This window comes from Pleuronectes platessa, chromosome 16 (genome assembly GCF_947347685.1).
Source record: "Pleuronectes platessa chromosome 16, fPlePla1.1, whole genome shotgun sequence".
Taxonomy (NCBI): domain Eukaryota; kingdom Metazoa; phylum Chordata; class Actinopteri; order Pleuronectiformes; family Pleuronectidae; genus Pleuronectes; species Pleuronectes platessa.
Genome location: NC_070641.1, coordinates 16,424,490 through 16,440,879, shown reverse-complemented (window position 1 = coordinate 16,440,879; position 16,390 = coordinate 16,424,490). Strand labels below are relative to the sequence as shown.

At 42.2% G+C, this 16,390-nt stretch overlaps 1 protein-coding gene across 1 annotated transcript; it reads right to left on the bottom strand.

The window, feature by feature from the left end:
• Nucleotides 1–1,336: 1,336 nt before the first annotated feature.
• On the bottom strand, nt 1,337–16,338 carry iqck (IQ motif containing K). Its single transcript, XM_053442825.1, has 9 exons — nt 14,123–16,338; nt 13,910–14,031; nt 13,450–13,552; nt 12,772–12,869; nt 12,542–12,594; nt 12,332–12,409; nt 11,960–12,044; nt 5,839–5,950; nt 1,337–2,665 (listed from the first exon to the last, which is right to left on the bottom strand). The coding sequence occupies exons 1-9, from the start codon at nt 14,172–14,174 to the stop codon at nt 2,457–2,459; spliced, it is 912 nt and encodes a 303-aa protein (XP_053298800.1). The 5' UTR covers nt 14,175–16,338; the 3' UTR covers nt 1,337–2,456.
• Between the last annotated feature and the right edge of the window lie 52 nt (nt 16,339–16,390).

Below are 16,390 nucleotides of genomic sequence, written 5' to 3'. Positions count from 1 at the left end.
TCTTGGGTAGTGAAACTTGATTGTTCTTAATACTTGAATCGGACTCGTGTAGCATTGTGTTACATTGAGCATTATTCTCTTTAATAATCATATTAGTTGTTCCTGTCTTCTATTGGCTGGCTGGTAATGGGCGGGGCTTATCAATCAACAATATCAAGTGGCTCAGGTGTGATAAGGCCTCCGAGTAGAACCAGAGTGCGTTTTTTTTCTTTCTGTACCAACCACCAAAAACAAAAACTTGAACAAGAACTCGCTATTGACGCCATCTCTGGTGGGAAGCTCTTGGTGGTTTTATTGCTGACCCCCAGGTGAGCCGTGCACACAACCCACTGCCAGCCAGCCCTTTTCTTCTAACGCACACTTTATACTAGATATAATAAAGGGATAATTAACCCCAAAATTAAATTCACTCATTATCTACTCACCACTATGCCGATGTTAAATTGTTTTCCTTGTAAATCCAATACAATTGGACATTAAGACTAAAAACATGGTGTAAATGACGCCATTTCAAATTGAATTTGAATGTCAGGGCTTACGGACTAATTGGATTTGTTTATACCTAACCCTGATGCTCAAACACCAACCCCTCCATCTGCATAGTGGTGAGTAGATAACGAGTGAATACATTTTTTTTGTGAACTATCCCTTTAAGGACCGAACTGCTATTCCTACTTCTCAAGAAATTCCATTGGGCTATTTTAGATCAAGTCAGCGACTCACATACATAAGATAAGTGTTTTAGGGGTTTGAATAATGTTGAGCATCCCGTTTACATTTAGTAATGGTGTTAATACAACTTATAATCATCAGTTATAATATTTCAGGTTTACTCAGGACTCTCTGTGTGTGAACTCAGTTGGATTCCACTATTCTCCCTCCAGTTGGGAATCGCAGCCCAGAACCAGTTGTTATCTGGCTTCGCTCAGACAGCCCTGTGCCCGCTCCTTCCTGCTGCGGTGTGTGATCCAGTTTCAGTTGGGCCCAGTGCTGCCAGACTCTGCGGAGCTGGCTGTACTATCAGATGTCCGCAGAATGAAATGTGCTGTTTTATCACCTGCGCCCAGTGGCAGCTGTCACCCAGGAATCCACATACCTGCAAAGGAAGATACACGACCCTCGCCATGCCTCACTGGGAGGAGGTGTGCATCAGTGACTGGGATGGTCAGGAAAGCCATTTGTTACAGAACCACAACCTCACTGCTCTGCAGTCACTGGAGAGGAAACCAGAAGAATGCGCTCAGGTAGGCCAGGTTCAAGGAGTGATGGAAACGTGCCATCAGTGCACTTTATTCACTCACTTTAATTGACAGGCAAGAAAAAGACTGTTACCGCCTGCACAATCTTTTAAGTTGACATCAAGGAAAGCAAAGAACTGCAGTCAGTTCAGCAGCTTGCAGTTTTTTTATCCAGAATATTTTTGTAGATAAAATTTGATGAACTTTCCAAGGCTGATGGGTGACATTTAAGATCCTGTTTGATCGCTCCCTGCCACAGAGACAGACAGCTGAAGTTGCCAGACTCAGCAGGGTTCCAGTGAAATGTCAAACTATTCGGCAAAAGACCAAAACACATCAAATATTCTAACTGTGCTGTTACATGGGAATACAGACACAAGATATAAAAAAGAAAAGGATTGAACATCATTCAGTGTGAAATCCTTATAACTGCGGTTGAACTGTGCTTCAATGTATCACACAACTTTTATATCATATACCAAATATTAAAATATAGGAAATGTTATTTTTATTGTATAACAAGTAAAGTTTGTTGATATATTTAATTAAAAAAATACTTTATATTAATGCAGTTTTTCCATCTTTGACATTTATCAGCTTTTCAATAACAAATATGTTCAAATATTTAACTACTGACAAGGATCTATATAACAGGGTTATTATCACTTGTAAAATAGTGAGTGGATCTGAGGAGGATATTGTATTGTGTATTTATTTTTGCTCCACTATCAGATTGTCAGTCACACACCAGTGAACATATTCTTATAAACAGAAGAGAAAATTCTGCTGTGTACGCTGAGTCACCTTTCACTCTGACCTCAGTTCCTGACTTCAATGGAAATTCTTTAACCTCTTTTGTGCAGTAAACTGTACTGCTAAAGAAAAGGGAAATAACAAGTCAAGGAACTATGACTGGTTATATTCCAGTGAGCTGTCAGCCAGAGGTGCTGGGAGGAAATATCAGGTCTGTGACAAGAGGTTTCCCTTCACGACAGTTTCATAGATGAACCATGCTGTTCCTCTGTTGGGTCAGACTCAGTGTTCCATCAAAAAAGAAAAGAAATGAAAACAACTAATCAGACAAGCATCTTTGACCATTTCGAAGCTTGATTGATTTATTACTTGTTGAGTAACAGACTTTAATCGCCGTTAATCGCCTTTACATGCCACAAAACCCTGAACACAGAGCAAATGATTTATGTTAAAGGTACCACGCGTCTAGCTCAGTTTGTGATGTCCGACAAACGACGCGGACACTGCAGTCACGCTGCAGAGGCTGGGGGTCAGCCACTCACCAGCCTCAGGGGTCATCCGGGTGGTGGGGGTGTGGACCACAGTGCTCTGGGGGGTGGGGGAAACCACTTGGATGGACACATCAGAGTTACCAGGTGGGGGGCTTTCTGGAAGATCTGTCATAGCTGATCCCACTGCGGACAAATAAGAAGTGCATCTTTAATTTGACATATTTCACTGTTTGACTTTTTTTTTAAGCACTGAATGTTGCAAATGTTTAAACATGTGTATGACACATCTTTGAGCATTCTGCTGCACTCTGCTCTCCACTGGGGAAAACAGATTGGTGCATTAAAAAAAGAAAACCCTTAAAAAATTTAAAGCTTAGTCCTCAAGTGCTCTACCAAAACATGAACATGAGGCTTCTTTTGTCAAATTTCACTGACTTTATTTTGCACAGATCATTATTTTGAGAAAAATCAAGAATTGAAACTCTTAGACTTGGGTTCGATTATAATCTGAGCATCCTGTCTTTGGTATGCACATGATTCTAATGTCTAAAGGCCTAAACAATTTGTCTAAAGGTTTTTCCACATGATAATTGATAGCTAAAGTCGTGTGGGTTGAAAAACAACCAGTTACTGACACTTACTCACTGTGGCAGCTGCAGAGCTATTGTGGTGACCTTGGTGTTATTGGCCAGTAAAAGACAAAGGATTTGACATTAGGTATGTGGAGCTATGATGAATAGGCTGCTATATTTGACCAGTCGTTCCACAACAAGAGCCATCAACAGATTATAAACATGGTAGTGGAATGTGTTGTGCAATATTTACACAGTGATTACTGTGGTTGTTTCTCTGAGGTGCATCAATAGTATATGAAGCACCAACATCTGGACCATTGACTGTAAATAAAGATGGATGACATTTCTCCACTTCCTCCTACTAGCCTGAAATATCGTATCCAAAATACCCTGCATGCTAACGCTGCTATCTCGCCCATTTGTAGCTACAGTCTGTGCAGTAGTGAGACAGGCTCAGCTGTCAATAATGAAGTAGGTCCCCATTAATATAGCATTGACTAACTAATTAAAACCACTCACTTGGAAAAACATTGCTGTTATAAAAAATGACAGAGAAAAATGTAGTTCACGTGTACTTTGACTTGCAATTTGGTCCCTGTCTCCTCCACTAACATGGAGGAGGTAGGATTTATGACCTATACTGATTGAGGCTTCACATTTGCGCAGCAGTCATGTTGTCCATCCTTATATCGAGACTAATTTACTGCAGCTAACACATTAACTGTCAAATGGTTATTTTGTTTAATGACATACTATTGGCAGCAACGTGAATTTGTAATTGGTTACACCTTCTCTGATTAACTTTCATTACCATTAGGAAGAAAAGGTGTTTGCCAGGCCAGCCTACTACTCTGTTTGAACAGTGCTTGCACTCATGGTAAACATCCACCATGTCAAGCTGCAGTCAAGGACAGGCCTACGGTGATTCATTAGCTGTTGAGAGCTGCACCTGTCCAAAGAGCCATGACCTTTTGACCTTAGAGTATCATTGAGTGTTTGAACTCTGGGTTACTTTGCTCTTTGCCTGATTGTTGTTCTCTTCATCTCTGACAAATTCTGCTTCCAATCTGTGACACGTGAAATGTCAGAAGACGTATTGCATGCTTGTCTCCTCGGGTCAAATGAGACAAGTGCAGCTGTTGTTGGATCGACTGAAAGAGCGCGTATGCACCAATCTCCTCCCCTCCATGCTTATGTCTCACACATTTCTGGTTCTCTCCCATTCTCATCCATCGAGGAGGTCAGAAAATGGCTTCTATTCAGAACAACAGTCCCGGGAGACTCTCTTTTACACTTACACGCCCTCTTACAAACAACCACAAGCACATACAGACATCCGCAGGCCCCATGCTAGAATGTCAGGTCAGCAGTAGTGCTGCAGCAGCTAGCAGCAGCAGCTCTGTGTGGCTGTGGCACCCGGTGGAAGAATGTTCGTCAGCCTGCCGCGGCTGCACTGAGGCCTTTGTTGTGTGGAATGTGTCGGTGTGAAACAAACCTGCGTTTATGACAGTGTTGTCAATTGTTCGTGTGCAGCAAAAACAGAGATGCTACCGTGACTGGCTTGTTGGTGAACGCTGGAGTGCTTGTGTTTGTCATTGGCTGTTTGCACATTAATTGATATCCTCTCATTACAGGAAACTCACATAGTGTTTTCTTACCTGCTTTTGACTGTCATACTAACGCAGCAGTGTCATATTGTCTGTAACATCCATTATTTAATAAAACAGTCGCCTGAGGAGTCTTTTTATTTCCCCAACATAGAACTCGCTCAGTACAAAGAACAGTCAATTATCAGGCCACTGTGGCACAGAATACTTTTGAAAGGAGAAAGTTAAAATTAAAGCAACCTTATGTAACAATTTTACCTTAAAAACTAATAAGAGCAAATATTGCCTTTCAGTGCTCCTCCATACCACATGGGCCTGTTTTTACACACTATCAGGCCCACTCTTATTTTAAAGTCATTTCTTAAAGATAGTTGATGCACCTAAAATTAAATGAAATTCATATTTTTACAATGCCAACGTTGTTTCATGCATTTTTCTAAAACTATCAAAAATACACTGTGTTTGTGTGTGTGTGTGTGTGTGTGTGTGTGTCTCTCACGGTCTTTGAGCCCTAATCCCAGTCAGTGACACTGGACATGGGTCTGCATTCTCAGCTGCTCTACTCTGTCCTTCATGTGTGCACAACACTGTACACACAAACCCACACCCATACTTTATCCTTTCATACATCTCTCTGCCTTCATCCCCCCCTTACCTCTCTGCTCTGTATTTCTTCTCTTTCGTGTCGTGTCCCCACTCAAGATCCGTGGCTCTATCTGTCACAAAAACACAACCTGAGCCCTGCAGATGCTTTCTTTCTCGCCCTAGCCTGTAATTTCCCCTCTCTTCCTCCCACTCTCTCCGCTTGTCACTGTCTCTGTCCCTGGCCTTATTCTCTCTCTGCATCACTGTTCTCGCAATCCTTATCTCACTGCCATGCTGGGTTAGGGTTGGCTATAACTCTGCAGTGTCTGTGTGTGCCTGAGAATGTATTGTACACAATGTAATACATACGCGTATCTGTGTTAATGTGGACAATACTTTATAGGTTGACATCTATGCGTTCATCTTGGTGTGCTGCCCGCCTATCTGTAGCTGTTGTCGGCCACAGGCAAAAAGTCGAGATCAATGATATTGTGTTGCTGGCAAGCATTTGGTTGTACTGCATGCGCGTCTGTGTGTGTGTGTGTGTGTGTGTGTGTGTGTGTGTGTGTGTGTGTGTGTACGCCCTCACCTCTGCGTTCTTGCTGGGCCCAGAACTGCCTGACAGATTTGGCAATGTCGTGGCTCTCTCTCAGTTGTTTTTGCCACTGGCGCAGCTCCTGCACATCTGGCCGCGCTCTGATCTATAACACACACACACACACACACACACACACACACACACACACATGCACACACACGCAAAGGCAATACATGAATGAATCCAGATAAGCCAACATCATCAATACCTTAATTAAATTGCAAGCTGACCAGTACTATGACACCAGTAGTGGCCGAGTGATATGTGTGTATCTCCTTTTCTCATTAAGTGCTTCAACTGGGAGAGTGGCTTAAATGTCCTTAAAAAAACAAAACTTTAGTTTCACAGAAACTTCCACCTGGGGTCAAAGCACCAAAGTATATTCCTCTCATTATGATTTCCTTCTTTCCATTTGTCTCTAAGTCTCTCCTGACTGAAGCATTATCTCTTTTAATAGTTTATTTCATTATATTTCAAGGAGTGTGCTGCTGCATCTCATTTGTTTAATTGGTGATTTTCCCATGAAGCTATTTATAGCTGATATCAAACTTGTAATATTATAATCCTCATTATTATGGTTTCAACAGGAGGGACGTGATGAATTGATGCTTTAATTTAGCTGCTACACGGTTGCATAACGTTGCTGTAAACAATACTGCGGTCTGTGAGAGTGTTATGTAAATGTAATGAGCTGTAGAACTAGGCCTCCTTCTCTTTCCTTTCCCCCCTCCTTTTGTTCACTGGTCAACTCTTGTGTTCCCTCTCTTCCCCTACAGCATTCAGGTGCACCTCTCCTCAGATACGTTCTCTCATACCAACACCCCCCTTCTGAGCACGTCAACCCTCTCCACACACTCTGCCCTCCTCCCCACTCTGTATTCTCCTCCACCTCCCCTCTCCCAGGTCTGCTTCTCCTCCAGCTCCTCCCTCTCCATTTGACCAAAGAATTTTCCCATGAGTTCCCCGACTTGTGTGGCGACAATAGTGTTGCTTTTAGTGGTGGATATGAAAGTGGGCCTGTTACATATGCCTGGTGATGGTTTGAGGGGGGAAGACCAGAGCTCCAATAGTTAATTCACGGGATGTCACAGCGCCGCAACAGGCCCTCTGCTGATGGGAGCAAACTATAGAAATGGAAATAAGGGGTGGGATGGGGGTGGGGGGGACCCTGGAGGCAGCCTTGTTTCCTTACCATTGCCTGAGTGTGTTTTCTTGAGTCTGTGCAGCCATTTCTACTCTCCGTCACTCCTGTTGTTGTGTTGCAAAAACCTACACCCTCCAGATTTAAACTCCTTGATTTTGTCGTCGTCAGATCTAAATGATGGAAATATTTGACAACGCTTTGAAATGTGTCCCACACTGTTCTTAGATAACTGGCTCTGTGAACACACAGGACGTTGACAGTTTCTGTGCGAAAGAAAGAAACAAAGAGCTAAGATCAGTGTGTGTGTGTGTGTGTGTGTGTGTGTCTGTGAGCATTATGAATCCTGTCTGTGTGCATCAGCACTGCTGATTAGCAGTGGCTATTGTTTTGACTGTGTGCATGAAGATGGCCTGAGACTCTCTATGTTGAATACATTGGAAAATATCTAGGACAAAAATTATATATTTCTCATTCATTCACTAAAAATAAAAAAATAAAAATGATATGAACCTTTGATGATCAAATATCTTGTTGCTATATTCGTCTGTAGCACCGCCCACGCGACAGGGTCTGTTTCAGAGTCAGTCCTCTTATGCGGTGTTTATGCATGAAGCTTTGGATTAGAGTGGTTAGAAAAATTAGCAAGGCATTGTAAGCCTGTACGCATTCACACGCATATTTGACATGCACGTGCTGTAAAATCACACAGCAGCACGGAACACTAAGAAGAGGGTCTCCATCCTCCTTTGTCTCTCAAGGCCCACACCATCAGCAGCACAAGCACAACCCCCTACACTCAACAACCACACAGACTCACAAACTGTGCACTGCATGCCCTCATCACACACGCACGAATCCCACTGCACAGCCTCTCTAGCTGCCTCCCTTTTTGTGCAGAAGCTGCCTGTGAGACTGAGCTCCTCGCCCAGTCCCACACTCTGCAGCAGCACAATGGCTTCTGTTCAAGGGGACTCGCTGCAGTCGCTTTAACCAGCCACAAGGACAGGCTGCACGAAGCCACAGCCACCGTGTACTTTAGCTACCCTTCCCTTGTCGGTTGATTCTCCCATCCTGGTTTGACTGGCCACTAATCCAGTGATCTGATTCTGTGGACCCATTAGTGGTTATACTCTAACCCTACTGTCCTTTGTAAGAGCACTTAAAAGGTAAACAAGAATGAAAATAGTGTCTGTAGTTCAGACAGAAGAGGGTATTAGATGAATACCCGTGTAGGCCCTTCTATCGGATTCTGGACCAGGATGCCCCGACAGACCCTCTGCAGGAGGGGGCAGTGAGGACGAGCAGGGCCAGCGGTTACTGGATGTCCTGAGTGCCTGTGACACATTTTCTGCATGAATGCCACTGCATGTGACCTGTCACTGACTCAACACTGGACCTGAATCCAAACCCTTCCTTTATCTCTGCCCTCAGATCATTCAGCTGGAATCACAGACCTACTTCTGCTGTTGACTGCACAGCTCTTTGTGTGCGTGTCTGTGTGTGAGCATGTGTAGGATTCTTTCGATCGGCTCTATTAGTTTATGTCAAGTGAAATACCATTCAGTGCTCTCAGTGCCCCAGTTCTTAACAATAACTGGGCCTGCTCGTCCAAGAGCACTTTCCTCAGCCACAGACAGAGTGTGCCAGGAATGATAATATAGTCAAAATGACTTCAAAAAGCGAAATTAAACAGTAAACCTATGACTTACTAGTCTGTAGTTACCATTAGAACCAAACTATCAATGTCATCATCTACATTAGAGCATCCGAAACACAAAACCATCCAGAACCACACACACACACACAGAGCAAGACACAAGACACTTGGCTTGACCGGACTGTGATTTATTAAGTGAGGGATAATAGCCAAGATGTGGTCAACCACAGTGTGTGTGCTTGTGTGCTTAATGAATTTGCAGGAGACAGTGGAGATAAGTAAGATAAAAAGACCTACTTGACCACAACTCCCATAATATTGACAGTCTAATTGTAATCCCTGTTTATTACACAGCTACCACATACCTCCAACTCAGCTGACTAGACCTGAGAAGTCTAACTGATCCGTGAAGTGTGTGTGTGTGTTTATGTGTGCTTATGTGTGTCTGTGCATGCACATACTGTATGTGTGCATTACTGCAGCAGGCATGGATGAATGGATTAGAGTGTAAAGGAGATTATGCAATATGTTCAGACAGAGCAACTCTTCATAGTTCTACGTAAATGAAACAAGATACAATCGCATTGGGTTGTAGATGTTAACTAGGGTGAGTGTGTATGTGTGTGTGTGAGTTTGTGTCTGTGTGTGTATCATCTTTATTGCTGCTCTTCTCCAGACCAAGTCCTCAATATGTTTGGATGAAAGAGATTAATAATGGAGGGATAAAACTCTACTAAAATACCCTCCTTCCTTGTCTCTTGACCCCGAGTCTGTCAGTCTTTCTAACACACGCACGCACGCACGCACGCACGCACGCACACACACACACACACACACACACACACACACACACACACACACACACACACACACACACACACACACACACACACACACACACACACACACACACACACACACACACACACACACACACACACACACACACACACATTTGCACACATACACATGCACCCACTGCAGTCAGCGCTGCGTCAGGCAGGTTATATAACATCACACAGTGTAAGAATGGGGGGGGGAAATAAGGTGCATTGAGGGAGGCAGAAGAGAACAGAGTATACTGATAAAAGTCGAGGTGTGCAATTTTCATCATAATTATTAATTACTATCATTATAGCTACATGTTAGAATATTTGGGGTTAGGGTTCAAAAACGAATATTAATCATTGAGCCAAATGTGTTTTTTGTGTTTATCTTTAGCAAAATCCCATAATCCTATTATACTCTTGTAAAACCCTCGAAAATATTCTCAAGTACTTAAAAACATCACACTGGGACAGATTAGGGTGAAATGTAACATGTTGTTCACTTAAAAGCGAAATCAACGAACAATACTGCGCATTAAGAGTTTACACTGGGAGAGAATCCGTGACCATGTTGAATTGTCACATGCTGCTTGCGAACACGTCTGTTCACATTCTCTAATGGCGACAGAAGCCCAGAGACACAAACAACAATACACCCATATACATACACACAGGAGCAAGTGAGGTTTTAAAGTGCGTCAGTGCTGCACAGCTGATTGTGCTGATGCCCTCGTCTCTGCTCTGTCGATTGAAATACCATTCAGTGCTCTGACTGCCCCACTTCTTAACAATAACTGGGCCTGCTCGCCAAGAGCACTTTCCTCAGACATGCTGGGAGGGTAACTGGACCGATAATATAGTCGAAATGACTTCACAAAGCTAAATTAAACATTAAACCTCTGACTTACTAATCCGTAGTTACCATTAGAACCAACATATCAAGGTCATATTTACGTTAGAGTAGCTCAAACACATATTTTCCAAGATTTGGCTGCATATAATAGAGAGACTAAATGTAAAGCTTATAAAACGATCAGAAAATGATGCCCCCTCACATGGTGTCATGATGACAAAAACCATCAGTGCTGCACAGCTGATTGCGCTGATGCCCTCGTCTCTGCTCAGTTGCCCAGTGGGCTGCAGCGCCTGTCAAGAGCCTGCCTCAGTGCCTGCCTCAGTGCCTACCCAAAATAACAAAGTAACTCCACCCTGTGTATCTTAAATAAGTCATGTTCCTCTGCACGGCCAAGTCTCAACTCAGAAACCTGATTGTACGGCGTTCACAGCCCCCCAGTGTCTTTTGGATTTTGCAAATTCTGCATTTTCTCATTCTGCATCTTGCCCGATTGCTACACTAAGGCCACTCTGCAACACCATCCGTCCATCCATCCATCGATCCAGAAATGTTCCAAACACACCCTGAGCTTAATCCTTTCCAGATATACCCTCCCATTCTCTCTTTTATGACTCTTCCAGGGTGTGTCTTTCTCTGTCTTTTTAACAAAACCCCTGGGGGAGCCTGTCTGCAGTGCTATCAGTGGACCAACTGAGCCTCTCTTAGTTCAAAGTAAACACAGAGCGAAGTGACAGGCAGCTGACTCCCTGCTGCCACCTTGTGTGTGCAGAGGTCAATTAGATTGTGTGACGTTAAAGGGGAAAAAAGAGGAAGTGTTGCCCCCTGCTGGTGAACAAACGGTCTACATCTGGACACGTGCAAATTTGTGCAAATCTCGTCATGCACACACACACAGACACACAAATTCAATTGCATACAAAAATACCATTAATGGCACCTTACAGCACAGCAGGCGTCTTTTCCACTTATTAAAAGAATACAACTTAATCATCCCACAAGCATGAAGGTTATGAAATAACAAAAAGCTTCTGGTGAGACAAATAAAAACATAACTCCCCCCACTTGCATCCTTACACGACCAGTGACTGGGTTTATCTGTGTGCGGAGAAACTGCGGCTGATTTCCTCTGGTAGCGTCTGTGTAGGTCTATTTATATCGCAGTACAGACCATGAGGCCCATACAGGAGGGAATTAAACCGTGGCATCACTGATGACATAATCAAGCTGCTGAATGAAATTGCAGTCCCTGTGGAATAGGGTTTTTTCAGCAGGAGAGAATTATACAACATCATCTCACTGTAGGCACATGCACGCACAGGAGGGAGCCTATTGTATTTTAACTCACACACACTCTTTGGTGCGTGCGGTAATTGCAGGTCTCCATCCTGCTTCGGACATAAAAATCTATTTCTGCAGTAAAGCTTCTTGATTTGAGAAGTTTGGAAGGTTGTAATTAAACCAGGGAATCCCAGCTAAAGGTATGTGTAAATATATAACCATTATGACTTAGTATGCATCCAGGTAAAGGAAACGTTTTTGTATTTTCTTCCCGACTATTATTTTGAAATTGAGTTTTGGGATTTTGCATAAAGTGTAAAAAACATTTTGCTGAGTCATGTCCAGTGTACCTTGTATCCCCTCCAGAAAGCCTGAATCAGCAGAGCCGCCTGGTCCTCAGTGAGCAGCAGAAACAGAGGGATGGGACGTCTGGGACTTGAAATAATGGGGGAAATAAAATTTGAAACTTTGTGACAGACAGAAACAAGACAGGCAGCCTGTTGAGATACATAGTTACATCACGTTTCTGTGAATGTTACAATAAAAATAATACATTTGTGTTTTGCACAATTAATCCCCTGGAGATTGGATTTTTACCACGGTGAGAAAAGAGAAAGAGAGACATTTTAAAAACCGAAGAGTTTCATTTCTTGATAAATAGTGAGTTTGCAGGTAACAGCTGTCTGTGTGACAGACAGGTGACCGGTTGAGGAGTCACTCACTGCATGCTGAGCCAGTCCTTGACAAAGGGGATGTCACACATGTTCACCGGAGGCCGTCCTTGTCTGCGGGGGTTGTGGCTGAGGGAAGAGTGAGAGAGACACGACGCATGACATGACCACCATTTTTCACACACAGCACTTACAACCGGACATTGGAGACAATCTACTGTGGAGTGAAGAGAGAGTTGTTAAAGGAGGGGAGGGTCTTACTTGTACAGCCACTCAGTTAGGAAGTCACACGGGTTAAATGCTGTCATTTTCCTCTGCAACACAACAGAAGGTGATCAATGACGTGCAACATTGGCCATATTGTACAATTTCTGTCCTTCCACTGCAACCAAACAGGTCAATTCCTTACATTTTAAGTCAGTGGTCATTTAACAATATCACATGCCTGTAGGTGGATAATTTGTCGGGTGTCGATCATGTGAAATTCAGACCTGGAAACAGCCGTGTTTCTGAGCTTCTTTTAACAAAGCCTCCAATCCAGGCAGCAACACTGGAAACACCTCCCTTTCAATGAAGCGTGTGACAGGACCTGACACACACACACACACATACACACACACACACACAATGTACAGACAGGATGAGAGAAATATTTGTGTATAAGCAAAGTATCAACTCAACTCCCCTGTTAGTTGAAAATCAAATTAAGATTTGATTGAGGTAATTTGCTTGCGGCGCCTCATCAAATTGCTTTAATTCTTCCTGTGTACTTTCTGCGTACTTTACAGTAAAAGCCTGCAACCTCTAATACGTTTAATCATGAATACATCTGACTGTTGTTTATTGATTTCTCAGTATATGGAATGCCTGATAAATAGTAAAGAAAAAACACTTTATATTATTTTAATTTGTCTGTAACTGTTAAAAACTGGGGATATGTTGAGATTTTGAGAAGTTGGTAGCAGATGATTAATGGCATCTTTTACAAAATTACTTAAAAATGAGGCTGGGCGATATGGATATATATATAATTTTGCTCCTTAGTGAAGGTTGTGGTTTTTTGATATAGTTTTATCGGCCAGACCCAATATAAACACAGTCATTGATCAATTTTCTTTCAGTCTATAAAGCACTATATGGGTTTGGGCCGGGGAACCAGAGGTTCTTACTTTGGAATTGTGGAGGTGATGTCACCTCTGCTGAGTTACCAGCAACACCAGCGTGGGAGAGAAGCGTGGCAAAGTCTCTCAGAGGGTCACCGTCCTCAGGCACCTAATCAATCAATCAATCACATTTTATTCATATTCACAAATCACAATTTGTTTCATAGGGTTTGACAAGGTGTGATCAGCCTCTGTTCTTAACTCTCAGCAAGTGTAAAGAATATTAATATATATTATATTAACAGGGGGGAAACGTAGAAACCTCAGAGAGAGACACATTTAACTGAGAACATCAGCAAAACAACGGTTTGTGACATAATGGGAAAGTGTGTCAAAGTATTTGTGCTTAAGAAAACCGGAGGAGTTATTGTCAGTAATGCTGGAGGTTGTGAGTATTGTACATCAAGCTTGTTGTAACTGTAAATGAAACCATGGGCTGCTGAGACCGTGTGTGTGTGTGGCTGACCTTGGCTGTGCCGAGTCCATGCGAGACTGTGGAGTTTGTGCTGTTGATGTACTGGGAGAACTGGGAGCCCACTGAGCCGCCGTGTGTCCCACCGGGATAACGGGGCTTCTCCGCTTCACACTCTCCAAACACACAAAGAGTCAACGTAAAGTTACGTGTTTTTAAACTTCAAAGCCACAACTCAGCCAACAACAACAACCAGCAGCAGCTTACCATCACAAACCTGCTGCCACAGGGATTTCACTGCGCCGCTTGTCTTCGCCATTATTCCGCTTGTTTCCTCCTCCACTGGTCGTCAAGGACGGGATAGTTACCAAGGAAGTAGTTGTTGTTGTGCCACGTGGGCAACCAACTTCCGGTGTAAACAAAAGTCTGATTTTCAACTTCCAAGTAGAAAGAAAAGAAAAAGTAAATGGTGTACATACGTTTTCTTATGATCACAGCATTACTGTAGCGTTACTATTTGGATAATACGAAATTAAAATTTATTTTTCTTTAATTCGATTCCTTGGTTTTCACAACAATAAACCCATTTTTCTATAAATAGTAATTAGAAATAAACGAAGATAATAAAACCCATGTGAGCGTTTTTACTAAAGAGATATAATAGATCCATTCGTTTGCACTTATTCGCTTTGTCAATGAATGTCCTGTGAAAGAGGAGCAGGTTGTATGACATGATTCCTCTTTCTGCTCCTTTTAATTCAATATTTTAGATGTAGTCTTCGCATTTAATGGTTTTGATAGGTCGATGAATGAAATAAACATATATTTAAAAAGTTCCCGTATTCGCCACTGGGGAGCAGCAGATAACTTGATGCAGAATTTGAATTGTGTTCGTTAAATGAACAAGACACAAATCTACCCAGCATCTATAAAATATATTATAATTTTGTGTTTAGTGTAGACCACACGGTGAAAATTTTATGAAAATCGAATGCAAGTTGTAAAACGAGGCTAACCTCTTTCTGTCAGTAGTTGGTGCTTTCACTATCACCACATACAGACATAGATCTGTTGAGGTCAAAAACATTAGTTTCTCTTCAGATCGTATAAATCGTTCACCTTTGTAACAGTCCAAGACATCAAAGCAAACTGACAACAATGAATTATTGCTTAATGCATCCTTTTAAGTGTTCTTTTATATAAAGCCTGGGTGGAGTTAAATAGTAAGTCACAAAGAAGTGTTATTCTTTCAGTTTAACATATTCAGACTAATAACATAACAACCTAATTTTCCGCTGTACCTCGCAGAAGGGGGCAAAGTGCAAAAGAGAAGGAATTAAAGAGCAGACAAGAACGGCAGGAGATGAAATAAATGTTCATCGTTTACGAGGATAACAAGCGCCAAGTAATATTTTGCAAAAGAAAACAACTGATGGTGAATGAGTGTAGAATTGGAGACAGTGGAAGAAACGTTAAAACTGACAGAAGAGTTGTGCGAGTATTTAAATAGCACAGTTTAACAGGTAACAGAGGACGAAGAAATATACAAACGGATATATGCAAGAATATGACACTTGACTAGCAGGGGCCCAGTGAGGAGCTGACGACCTTCAATACGAGAAAAAGGTGGCGGATGACACTTTAATTCTAGAGGCAAGTGAGCGGGAATCAGAACTCCAGACAGCAGAAAGAGAATCTTCTAATTCAAAATCTGGAGCTCTTTGAACTGCTGCTGGAACAGGAGAAGAGTTTCAGTGCTGACCTCAATATCAAGCTCTGTGAAACAAATGCTGTTTACAGGCAGACTGGAGTGAACTTCAGGAGAATTAGATTGAGGTCGAAGCAAAGCTGGTGGCTTTGTGGACGGCTTGAACATACATGATACAAGTCATGATACAAGTGTGTACCGAATTTCGTGAAGCTTGGTTAAGCCAGACAGAATTGCTGCGTTTAAGGGGGCGCTGTTGAGCCATTTTGCCACGCCCATTTCGAGTTACTCCAGAATAGATACATCTTCCTCAGGCCGGACACACCCACGAAGTTTTCGAGTATGTTAAAGCCGTCAAAAATGCGATTCATTTGCCTGAGTAATCAAACGAAAAGCAGACTTTTTAACTGAAGTATTTTTACTTACTTAAAACAATTATTCTAATTCCTTTTTTCACTGCTGCTGACACAAGAGACAATGAGATTTTACAAAATCATCATTTACTGCCCTACAACCTCCTAAAAATATATTTTCGCTTCAGTCTCCTATAGAGTATAGCCGTTAATCAAACTTCAAGATTTTCCCAGTGAAGTATTCAAATGTAAATTAACATCTTCAATTCATTTGGAAAGGTTGTCAACTAAGAGGAGACGTCTCCCATATTTGATAACTAAGCGCTTTTCAAATTCAACAGATTTTAACCATTTTAAAATTGCAGACACAAACATATTAAGTATTTGCCCCCACTCAAAATTAAGCTATATGTTGTGATTCCATGGCCAAATTAAGGATAAGTAACAGTGTTTTGGAAATCATTTGCATTTGTC

Excerpts from the sequence above, each read along its gene's own strand:
- iqck (XM_053442825.1), bottom strand. The coding sequence starts at position 14,174 with ATGGCGAAGACAAGCGGCGCAGTGAAATCCCTGTGGCAGCAGGTTTGT. Across the intron at positions 12,870-13,449 it reads ATCACCTCCACAATTCCAAA|GTCCTGTCACACGCTTCATT; the intron begins GTAAGAACCTCT and ends TGTGTGTGTCAG. Across the intron at positions 12,410-12,541 it reads CTAACTGAGTGGCTGTACAA|CCACAACCCCCGCAGACAAG; the intron begins GTAAGACCCTCC and ends CTCTTCCCTCAG.